Source organism: Cottoperca gobio, chromosome 18, assembly GCF_900634415.1.
Source record: "Cottoperca gobio chromosome 18, fCotGob3.1, whole genome shotgun sequence".
NCBI classification, from domain to species: Eukaryota; Metazoa; Chordata; class Actinopteri; order Perciformes; family Bovichtidae; genus Cottoperca; species Cottoperca gobio.
In genome coordinates, this window is record NC_041372.1 from 12,283,597 (window position 1) to 12,296,178 (window position 12,582).

General features: G+C 42.2%; 1 protein-coding gene across 1 annotated transcript; it reads right to left on the bottom strand.

Moving 5' to 3' along the window:
- Nucleotides 1–10,939: 10,939 nt before the first annotated feature.
- Nucleotides 10,940–12,250, bottom strand: LOC115024011 (snaclec purpureotin subunit beta-like). The gene is made up of 2 exons (XM_029455385.1): nt 12,058–12,250; nt 10,940–11,277 (listed from the first exon to the last, which is right to left on the bottom strand). The coding sequence occupies exons 1-2, from the start codon at nt 12,248–12,250 to the stop codon at nt 10,940–10,942; spliced, it is 531 nt and encodes a 176-aa protein (XP_029311245.1).
- Between the last annotated feature and the right edge of the window lie 332 nt (nt 12,251–12,582).

The following is a 12,582-nucleotide window of genomic DNA, read 5'->3' on the forward strand; positions in this document are numbered from 1 at the left end:
ACGAAGATCGACCGGTATATTGAGAGCTTTGCCTTCTGGCTCAGCTCTCTTTTCGTCACAACGGTGCGGTAAAGTGACTGTAATACCGCCCCCGCTGCTCCGATTCTCCGGCCAATCTCTCGCTCCATTGTCCCCTCACTCGCGAACAAGACCCAGAGGTACTTGAACTCCTTCACTTGGGGTAATGGCTCATTCCCTACCCGGAGTAGGCAATCCACCGGTTTCCTGCTGAGAGCCATGGCCTCAGATCTTGAGGTGCTGATCCTTCATCCCAACCGCTTCACACTCGGCTGCGAACCGATCCAGTGACTGTTGAAGGTCACAGACCGATGATGCCATAAGGACCACATCATCTGCAAAGAGCAGCGATGAGATCCTCAGGTCACCGAACTGCAACCCCTCTCCTCCCCGACTACGCCTCGATATCCTATCCATGAAAATCACGAACAGGATTGGTGATAAAGCGCAGCCCTGGCGGAGGCCAACATTCACGGGAAACGAGTCCGACTTACTGCCGAGTATCCGGACACAACTCTCGCTTTGGGCGTACAGGGATTGGATGGCCCTCAAAAGTGACCCCCTAACCCCATACTCCCGCAGCACCTCCCACAGTATCACCCGGGGGACCCGGTCATACGCCTTCTCCAGATCCACAAAACACATGTAGACCGGATGGGCGTACTCCCAGGCCCCCTCCAGGATCCTTGCAAGAGTAAAGAGTTGGTCTGTTGTTCCACGACCAGGACGGAATCCGCATTGTTCCTCTTCAATCAGAGGTTCGACTACTGGCCGAACCCTCCTTTCCAGTACCTTGGAGTAGACTTTACCAGGGAGGCTGAGAAGTGTGATACCCCTGTAGTTGGCACACACTCTCTGGTCCCCCTTTTTAAATAGGGGAACCACCACCCCGGTCTGCCAACCCCTAGGCACTGTCCCACACTTCCACGCAATGTTGACGAGGCGTGTCAACCAAGACAGCCCCTCAACATGCCCTGCTTAATATTGTGTTTTCTATAACAAATTATCCTAATGGATAAGGAGCAGTGGACATTATATGGCAATGATAAAGACCTTGATAAAACCTCTATTTTAATAATGTGACAATAAATGATAGTGAGAAAGAATGGGGCAAGGGAGAGCTAAACGATCCTGAGAACTGTGTTGGAAATGGAAGGATTTCCCCTGCAATTAAAAGAACATATTTATATTTATCTGCTGCAAAGGTGAGAATATGTGGATATTAATGCTCTTATATGTATACAGCATATCATCCTGTCTAACAATAGGGAAGTTATACCTCATCTTTAAATACAGAATTCAACAAAAAGGTAGTTAAAATCATTGCAACTTCAGTTATCTTTTAATTTTACGAATGTAATTTGTGACAATGCAAACGTGAGTATTTTCAGTATTTTCTCTCTGCGTGTTGGACAGTCTACAGGGAGGTGTGTTCCACCTTTTGTTTTCTACATCATGTAAATAATATTCTTGTCATCAATGGATCCTGTTCTCCACTATGATAGACATCTTGGACTTCTGTAATTCAATATTCAAATGTTGGCGTTAAGGTTGCTTAAAGAGCAGCGAGCTGATCCATATGTGAGTCTTCAGCAGCGCATCAGGAGAGAAGCGGCTGAGAGGACGACTCCAACGTAAGTTATGATTCTGTGCACTCATTTTCATATTTTGTTTATTGAGTCTGCAGAGTGCAATATTTTCTTTAGTATATATTTCACATAATCTAAAAATCAGATAGAAATTTGTCTTTTTTATCTGCCGGACAAACCAACTAATCAGATCGTTTGTAAAAAGGTTTAAAATTCATCATTTTTAACTTTTAATTGTACACAATTTTCATTCTTTAAAATGTGTTTTTAATGTATGTTACAAAGAGTGGTCACTAACAAGAACAGCTGACATGATGCAAACAAATACAATAACGCTGTGTGGGTCCAGTAGACTTGTTCTTCACCGCTCAGCTTCAGGATTTGGTTTTTGGAGCTTGTTGGCGACGCATGCAGCCGACTCTGCAGACAATACTCAGGGCTGAAGAGACCCCAGCTGCAGGCTTCTGAGTCTCAATTGAAAGAAGCTAAACGTCATTTTCAGTAGTGTTGATTCACTCGTAATACAGAAATGAATTGAAATTCTTTTGTCGAACGATGTTTAATTATGTGTTATTTTCTAAGGTTTTTCTTCCATTCTGGTTCAAGAACCCAGAAAGTCCGAGTGTCTCACACACTCCTGAAACACGTCTTTGGTAGTAGCAGAACTTTGTAAGGTGAATATATGAAATAAAGATTATGATGGAACCAGATGTTGTTGTGTCGCACTATAGAGTAAATGTACATGTTCTAAAAACAGACATGTCACAGTGTGAGCCTGTTAGTGCTGGTGCTGCTCAGAATTTGCATTTTTGCATCTAAACATCAGCTTCCTCACTGAACTACTGCACGCTCTGAAGGGACTGGAACCATTTCTGTTTTATTTGTATTCCAACAGGACATACAGAAAGTGTTGAGATGTATTTTATTTAAAGTAATATCATTTGTACAACATGTCAGAATAATAGTGTTTGGTTCACTGCACACTAACATGTCAGTTTCCTCTCACAGAGCAAAGATGCAGTGGAGTCTGTTTGTGCTCATTCTGATGAGTAAGTACATCATCTGCTACTGCTGCACTTTGTTTCTGATCAAATCCCTGCAGCTTAATCTGGATTCATAAAACAGTTGTGCTCCTCGTACTACTTAAGGAGCTGCACTCAGAGCCACATTTAAATGAAAGGCCAAGATGTCCTTTAATAACAACATTCCTGCTGTTCTATCAGCACCAATACTGATTCTGCTCTGCTTCTAGGTCAGTGTTCCTTCTTCACATGTCACCTCCATGAGTACCACTTTATTAAAGATAACCACACCTGGACAGAAGCCCAGAGTTATTGCAGAAAGCATCACACTGACCTGGCCACAGTGTCTAACATCAGAGACATGAAGAGACTCCCTGACCCTCCACAGAAAACAGACGGAGCCTGGATTGGGCTGCACACCCGAAGAGATGGCAACAGGATGTGGCACTGGTCTCTGCCAGGGGTGGAGTTCAATGAGAGTGGGACACGATGGAGCAGGGGAGAGCCGGATGATAAGATAGGAAAGGAGAACTGTGTGTGGATGAAAGGAGGCAAATGGCATGATACACCTTGTCATCGTAAACAAAAATGTATCTGCTACAATGGTGAGAATATGTGGCTAATAATGCTTTTTATTTTTTAATCCATATTTTAATACAGAATTAAGTATAAACTATGGTTTAAAAAGATAATATATTTAAACATGTTTTTAACTTTTACTTTACATTATGCTAACTGTTGTGATACAATTCCACTTGTTTATACACATAAACTAATTCTAATCAAATATAGGCCTCTTTTAATTATGCAATCCACCTCATTATATCATACACACACATCAATTTTAATTGATCTCACATTGTTGTTTCACCTGTTTTAAGTAAGAAAATAGGATTTTATGAGATTAAGTAACTTGTAAAGATGTGTATTACTTAAATGTGTCTGTTTTATTCACGCAGAAACGACACAAACATACAACGTGAGTGATGGAGCAATAACCTGGCTCCAGGCTCAGAGCTACTGCAGAGAACATCACACGGACCTGATCAGTGGACTCACACAGTTACAAGAATTCAGGCCAAACCAACAGCCTATGGAATCCTTTTGGATCGGTCTGTTCAGAGACGCCTGGATGTGGTCAGATGGGAGCAGTTCCTCTTTCAGACAGTTTAACGAGCAGGAGTTTAAAGATTATGCAGCTGATATGAAATGTGCTGTGACCACGTTGAATGATGGATGGAAGCAAAGTGACTGTAGTGACAGAAAACCCTTCTACTGCTATGACGGTGAGTATTTTAAAGATAACGTCACACCTCCATAGTTTGCTCCAGCACTGGAAAACATTCTGAAATCCTCCTATATTCTTTTTACTTAGTATTTATATATTCCTTTGTTAACACGTGTGTTTGTTGCATGTTTTCAGTGGAGAGTATATCTGTTCCAAAAAGCCTCCCATGTTTATTCTGTCTGTATTTTCCCTTCACATCTACATCTACACAGGTTGCATCTGTGAAATGATTTTGTTTCTTTTATTACAATAATTGTCTTTTTGTAAGTGTCCATCTTTTATTGTGTTAAGTGCCGTGTGTTAGAGACTGTGTTAGGTTACAGGGACGGAATAACAACAAGTCACACTTTACATGAACCCACCCAGACACACGCAGCCTGGATCATGTCATACTTTACATGAATCATGCTGTCAAAGGGAAGATTTGATTTCTTCAATTGTAGATCAATTAAATACAATAGAGATGTGTAATATAATTCTAATACTGATATTATATCTATAACTGGGTTATGTTACAGCTGTTATTTACACTGGGTCAGATCAGGTCTTATTGTGATTTAAACACATTATTTTAGGTAAATAATACAGGTATTGTAATGTTTTTCAACTTCCAGAAAATGTCCACATGAACAGCAAAGATACAAGCGGGGACTCCAACCTGCATTTATTGATATTAGTAATAACCTTTGAAGATCTGTGTCCAAGCAGTGTTCTCAATAATGAAGTGAACAAAGCTGCTGGTGTGATCCTGTGTTTGTCTCCATCTCTTCCATGACAGATAAAGTGATCCTGATCAAAGAGGCCAAGACGTGGGACGAGGCCTTGAATTACTGCAGAGAGAAGCACCAGGACCTGATCTCCATCACTAACCCTCACCAGCAGAGATGGGTACAAGAGAGAGCCAAGGATGCCGACACTCCCTTCGTCTGGGTGGGAATGCGCCCCACCTGCACTCTGAGTCGATGCTTCTGGCTCAGTGGCCAGCTGGTCTGCTTTGACAAGTGGGCGTCAGACAAAAAGACAGAGAAGTCTAACATGGCTGCAGCCATGGACAGAGAAGGGAAGGGGTTTGAAAAGGCCAACACTAACACCTTTAATTTCATCTGCACTTTATAGTCCGTTTTAAACCCTCTGGTGTGTTGTTTCTTAGCTGCAACAAGCTCACTCTACACTGATATGTATCTGCTCTCTGGGTTTATTGAATGGCAACATGAGAAATAGAGAAATCCCAACCTGAAGAGGAGACACAACATCACTGACAGATTACTAACTGCAGATTAAACTTTGAGACGCTAAAGTTAACATGTTTTTGTCTTTGTGAACATTTGAATTTCTTTATGATATGTTTTTGTTGTTGTAGCTCATAGTATAGTATATTAATACATCATTTGTATTCTCTTAAAGCGTGGATCTTTTATTCATCATTTGAATTGCTGTTGTGTCCTATTATATTATTTTTATGAAAAACAAATTCCTTTTCTCTTTCCCTTTCTTCCCTCGTCCTAACCCCTCCCCCCACTTCCGCTACTATTGTAAAGCGGCTTTGAGGTCTCAAAAAGCGCTATATAAATTCAATTTATTATTATTATTATTATTATTATTATTATTATATGTTTATGAGAGACACAAAAAAACACAAATCTATAATGTTTTGCTTCTTACACACAAAATATTCTACTTTTTGGTTGAGATCTGGTGATGGTTATAATGTGTAAAATCATATATTTGTCATAATTACCTTTTATGAAGTTTGAAGTAAATGTTTGAATAAACAAATTAACCCTAAACCTTGATGTTGTGCTTTCTTTCATGTTCATGTTTTACTTTTACATAAGCGTCATTTGACAGTAAAAAACATAAACTACCTTCCTAATGTGTGAGTTCTACTCGTCATTTGAAGTGATTTCTCCATGGCTGTCATTCTTAAATATGCAACTAGATAATGAGGACTGTGTTTGTCTTTAATACATTTGATTATGATACATTGGCAGCTAGTTAGTATATTTAAAACATGATATAAACTTTATATTGTGTTAAAAATACTGACTAGCTAATTTTAGTTTATGAAAGATGTAATTTGTAAAATAAGTTAGGATAACTTTCATGCTAGCTATGACTTTTATTCATTTTCTGTGTTCAAACCTCAGACAACGCTGACCGTGTTTTCTTCAATAACAATAATCAATAAATAAATATTTATTTATTTAATTCTAATTAAAAAATAAGAGACCATGACCACTCACAAGTCCCCGGCTGAGCGCCGCTACATTGGAGTTCACCCCGGTGGACGAGAGGGTCGCTTCCCTACGCCTTCGGGTTATGGGAGGGAAAACTCTGACTGTTGTTTGTGCCTATACCCCAAACAGCAGTTCGGAGTATTCGGCCTTCTTGGAGACCCTGAATGGAGCCCTGCAGGGGCTTGCTGGGAGACTTCAACGCGCAAGTGGGAAACGATGGAGACACCTGGAGAGGCATGATTGGTAGGAATGGCCTCCCTGATCCAAACCTGAACGGTTGTTTGTTGTTGGACTTCTGTGCTAGTCATGGAATGGCCATAACAAACACCATGTTTGAACATAAGGATGCTCATAAGTGTACGTGGTACCATAGCACCCTAGGCCAAAGGTCAATGATCGATTTTGTGATCATATCATCTGATCTGAGGCCGCATGTTTTGGACAGTCGGGTGAAGAGAGGGTCGGAGCTGTCAACTGATCACCATCTTGTGGTGAGTTGGATCAAGGGGTGGGAGAAGACTCTGGACAGACCTGGTAAGCTCAAACGGGTAGTGCGGGTGAACTGGGAACGTCTGGAGGAAGCCACTGTCCTGGAATTCTTCAACTCACACTTCACAGGTTGGGGGCATTGAACCTGAGTGGGTGATGTTTAAAACCTCTATTGCTGAAGCTGCGGTGATGAGCTGTGGTCTCAAGGTCTTAGGTGCCTCAAGGGGCGGTAACCCTCGAACACCATGGTGGACCACGGTGGTCAGGGAAGCCATCCGACTGAGTCCTTATGCGTTATCCGGGAGGACTCCGTAAACAGTTACAGGGAACTGACGGACTCGAAGGTCCCAGCAGGTGTGGGAGAAGTTCGCAGTCCAGAGAAGTTCGGAGAAGCTATGGAGAAGGACTTTCGCTCGGCACCAAGGTGCTTCTGGAAAACCGTCCGGCACCTCACGAGGGGAAAGCGGGGAACCATCCAATCTGTGTACAGCAAGGGTGGGACCCTGCTGACTTCGACTGAGAAGGTTATCGGGCGGTGGAAGGAGTACTTTGAGGAACTCCTGAATCCGACTAACATGCCCTCTAAGGTAGAGGCAGAGCCGGAAGCTGATGGGGGATCATCAATTTCCCTGATGGAGGTTACTGAGATAGTCAAACAACTCCACAGTGGCAAAGCCACAGGTGTTGATGAGATCCATCCAGAAATGCTGAAGGCTTTGGGTGTTGAGGGGCTGTCTTGGTTGACACGCCTTGTCAACATTCCGTGGAAGTCTGGGACAGTGCCTAGTGGTTGGCAGACCGTGGTGGTGGTTTCCCTCTTCAAAAAGGGGGACCAGAGAATGTGTGCCAACCATAGTGGATCTGGTGAAGGCGTATGACCAGGTCCCCCGGGTGATACTGTGGGAGGAGCTGCGGGACTATGGGGTGAGGGGGTCACTTCTGAAGGCCATCCAATTCCTGTATGCCCAAAGTAAGAGTTATGGCTGGATACCCGGCAGTAAGTCGGACTCGTTCCCAGTGAATGTTGGCCTCCGCCAGGGCTGCATTTTATCACCTATCCTGTTTGTGATTTTCACGGACAGGATATCGAGGCGTAGTCTTTGAGGAGAGGGGATGCAGTTCGTTGGCCTGAGAATCTCATCGCTGCTCTTTGCAGATGATGTGGTGCTGATGGCATCATCGGTCTATGCCCTTTAGTAGTCACTGGATCGGTTCGCAGCAAAGTGTGAAGCGGTTGGCACGAGGATTAGAACCTCAAAATCTGAGGCCATGGCTCTCAGCAGGAAACCGGTGGATTGCCTACTTCGGGTAGGGAATGAGCCCTGACCCCAAGTGAAGGAGTTCAAGTACCTCGGGGTCTTGTTCGCGAGTGAGGAGACGATAGAGCGAGAGATTGGCCGGAGAATCGGAGCAGCGGGGGCAGTACTGCATTCGCGTCAGACGGGTGGCTGGCGTCTCCCTTAGAGATAGGCTGAGAAGCTCAGCCATCCGTGAGAGAGTCGGAGTAGAGCCGCTGCTCCTTTGCGTTGAAAGGAGCCAGTTGAGGTGGTTCGGGCATCTAGTGAGGATGCCACCTGGGCGCCTTCCTAGGGAGGATGTTCCAGGCACGTCCTGCTTGGGGGAGACCCCGGTGAAGAACCAGGACTTGGTGGAGAGATTATATCTCCTCACTGGCCTGGGAACGCATTGGGAGCCCCCAGTCGCAGCTGGCGGATGTGGCCCGGAAAAGGGAAGTTTGGCGTTCCTTACTGGAGCTGCTGCCCACACACGGTAGACGATGGATGGATGGATGAATACTAACACATGTATTGAAAAGCATTTACAGTTTCAGAACTGAACATCCAGTGTGTGCTGGATCTTTTCTGCTCAAATGAACAACCGTAAGTGTTCAGATGATGTAACCATCAGCATCAACAGCAGCTTGTTTGGAACCTAAATGTCTTCTGGGTTAAGTGAAAAAAGAGAAAACCACTCTGTTATTTAACTGTTTATTCAGCATCAGAGAAAGCAATTATCTGTTCACACAAAACTCCAAATACGTGAATATTAAAGACAAAGATTTCACATAATATAACTATATAATCATCACCAGATATTCACCAATACATGATAAAATTAACAAAGTAAAATGTTCCAAGCAGAATACAATTAACTAACAACTTCACAAAAAAATTATATAGTGATCGTTCAGGTGTTCCTGAATCAGAATAAATGTTTTGTGATACTTTGTAAGCGACTTAGGTGTCGCTGCTTTCAATCAATTTAAAGTCTTGACCGGAGAGTCCGCCAGTCCGAGGGTCCAAACTGTTGCCTCCCCGGAGAGGGAGAGCTCCTCGCAGCCTCTGGAGGGCGAGTAACCCGCACACAAGGGACAAGGGACTTTGTTGCTGTAAATACTCGACCTGCGCATGCGCGAGACGGAAGGATATTCAGTTAAGCACTGACGCTGGAGGTCAGTAAGGATGAGATAGGACTTCCATCACAGCCTGCACTGGGAGTCTCAACGCTCAAGTCGAGTTAAGCTTTATTTTACAGGTCTGGGGAGAAAATAAGAGGCCATGCTGAATTAATTAACTTCCACTGAATTAATTATATTTAATTGCTGGATGAACCTATAAGTTCTTTACACAGCAGGTTAACTGAACATGCACATTTATGAGAGTGAGGCCGATAAGTAAACAGTTTGTCTACCAGAGAGCAGCAAACGGACACTTATGTTTCTTTACATCATGTGTCATACTATCTAGCTGCCAATGTATCTTAATCATATTTATTTAACTGTTAAATATCAATACAGTAAAGGTATCACATTTGTCCATAGACAAGCATGACAGAATCTGTTGGGAATCAAAGCCGGGTCTCCCGCGTGGTAGGCAGACTCTCTACCACTGTGCTACCCAGGGGTGATAGGCTCAGATGCAGAGACAGACACAGGCTTGGAGTGGGTCAGAAAAGGAGTCTTTACTTTTAGAGCAAACAGGTGGCAGGACAAAACTCTAAGTACCGCCAGACAACTAACAGGTAAAGTCTGGGCAAAAACAGGATCAACAGAGGATATCCGAAAAGCAGGCAGCAAAGGGATCTCAAGAGCTAAAGAGTAAAAATGCAGTTAACTAAGGAACTCGAGACAAGGGCACAAAAACGGACACTTCAAGGGACGGCTCAAAACTCACAAACTTGGCCTCCGGCAACAATTCAAGACTCAGCAAAGAACAGAAGAAAACAGGCAGCTTATAAAGGCTAGCAAACAAGGAACAGGTGCAACAAATGAAACAATAAAGACAAGCACATGACACACAGAAATGAATGGTGGCGACCCCACATGGTCAAAAGAGGAACTGCAGTCCAAAAACCCTGACAAAGCATAACTTTCATCAAATGTGCAGGAAAGATTATAACATGTTTATTGGGTTTAATTGAGGCTCCTATAATTATTGTCATGTGACTCATTTCTTTCCAGGAAACTCTTCATTAGAAAGTCATTATGATGTTTGGAAGATATAATCATCATGGACACGTACCCTGTTCCCTGCGACAGCAGGCGGACAGTTTCAGTGCGCCCTCCAGTGTTGTGTGACAAAAAAGCCCAATTTAAATCCGTCAGTGAATTCAAACACAGTCCTCATTATCTAGTTGCATATTTAAGAATGACAGCCATGGAGAAATCACTTCAAATGACGAGTAGAACTCACACATTAGGAAGGTAGTTTATGTTTTTTACTGTCAAATGACGCTTATGTAAAAGTAAAACATGAACATGAAAGAAAGCACAACATCAAGGTTTAGGGTTAATTTGTTTATTCAAACATTTACTTCAAACTCATAAAAGGTAATTATGACAAATATATGATTTTACATATTATAACCATCACCAGATCTCAACCAAAAAGTAGAATATTTTGTGTGTAAGAAGCAAAACATTATAGATTTGTGTTTTTATATTTTCTCTCTCATAAACATATAATAGGACACAACAGCAATTCAAATGATGAATAAAAGATCCACGCTTTAAGAGAATACAAATGATGTATTAATATACTATACTATGAGCTACAACAACAAAAACATATCATAAAGAAATTCAAATGTTCACAAAGACAAAAACATGTTAACTTTAGCGTCTCAAAGTTTAATCTGCAGTTAGTAATCTGTCAGTGATGTTGTGTCTCCTCTCTTCAGGTTGGGATTTCTCTATTTCTCATGTTGACATTCAATAAACCCAGAGAGCAGATACATATCAGTGTAGAGTGAGCTTGTTGCAGCTAAGAAACAACACACCAGAGGGTTTAAAACGGACTATAAAGTGCAGATGAAATTAAAGGTGTTAGTGTTGGCCTTTTCAAACCCCTTCCCTTCTCTGTCCATGGCTGCAGCCATGTTAGACTTCTCTGTCTTTTTGTCTGACGCCCACTTGTCATAGCAGAACAGCTGGCCACTGAGCCAGAAGCATCGACTCAGAGTGCAGGTGGGGCGCATTCCCACCCAGACGAAGGGAGTGTCGGCATCCTTGGCTCTCTCTTGTACCCATCTCTGCTGGTGAGGGTTAGTGATGGAGATCAGGTCCTGGTGCTTCTCTCTGCAGTAATTCAAGGCCTCGTCCCACGTCTTGGCCTCTTTGATCAGGATCACTTTATCTGTCATGGAAGAGATGGAGACAAACACAGGATCACACCAGCAGCTTTGTTCACTTCATTATTGAGAACACTGCTTGGACACAGATCTTCAAAGGTTATTACTAATATCAATAAATGCAGGTTGGAGTCCCCGCTTGTATCTTTGCTGTTCATGTGGACATTTTCTGGAAGTTGAAAAACATTACAATACCTGTATTATTTACCTAAAATAATGTGTTTAAATCACAATAAGACCTGATCTGACCCAGTGTAAATAACAGCTGTAACATAACCCAGTTATAGATATAATATCAGTATTAGAATTATATTACACATCTCTACTGTATTTAATTGATCTACAATTGAAGAAATCAAATCTTCCCTTTGACAGCATGATTCATGTAAAGTATGACATGATCCAGGCTGCGTGTGTCTGGGTGGGTTCATGTAAAGTGTGACTTGTTGTTATTCCGTCCCTGTAACCTAACACAGTCTCTAACACACGGCACTTAACACAATAAAAGATGGACACTTACAAAAAGACAATTATTGTAATAAAAGAAACAAAATCATTTCACAGATGCAACCTGTGTAGATGTAGATGTGAAGGGAAAATACAGACAGAATAAACATGGGAGGCTTTTTGGAACAGATATACTCTCCACTGAAAACATGCAACAAACACACGTGTTAACAAAGGAATATATAAATACTAAGTAAAAAGAATATAGGAGGATTTCAGAATGTTTTCCAGTGCTGGAGCAAACTATGGAGGTGTGACGTTATCTTTAAAATACTCACCGTCATAGCAGTAGAAGGGTTTTCTGTCACTACAGTCACTTTGCTTCCATCCATCATTCAACGTGGTCACAGCACATTTCATATCAGCTGCATAACCTTTAATCTGCTGCTCGTTAAACTGTCTGAAAGAGGAACTGCTCCCATCTGACCACATCCAGGCGTCTCTGAACAGACCGATCCAAAAGGATTCCATAGGCTGTTGGTTTGGCCTGAATTCTTGTATCTGTGTGAGTCCACTGATCAGGTCCGTGTGATGTTCTCTGCAGTAGCCTCTGAGCCTGGAGCCAGGTCATTGTTCGATCACTCACATGGTATGTTTGTGTCAGTTTCTGCGTGAATAAAACAGACACATTTAAGTAATACACATCTTTACAAGTTACTTAATCTCATAAAATCCTATGTTCTTACTTAAAACAGGTGAAACAACAATGTGAGATCAATTAAAATCGATGTGTGTGTATGATATAATGAGGTGGATTGCATAATTAAAAGAGGCCTATATTTGATTAGAATTAGTTTATGTGT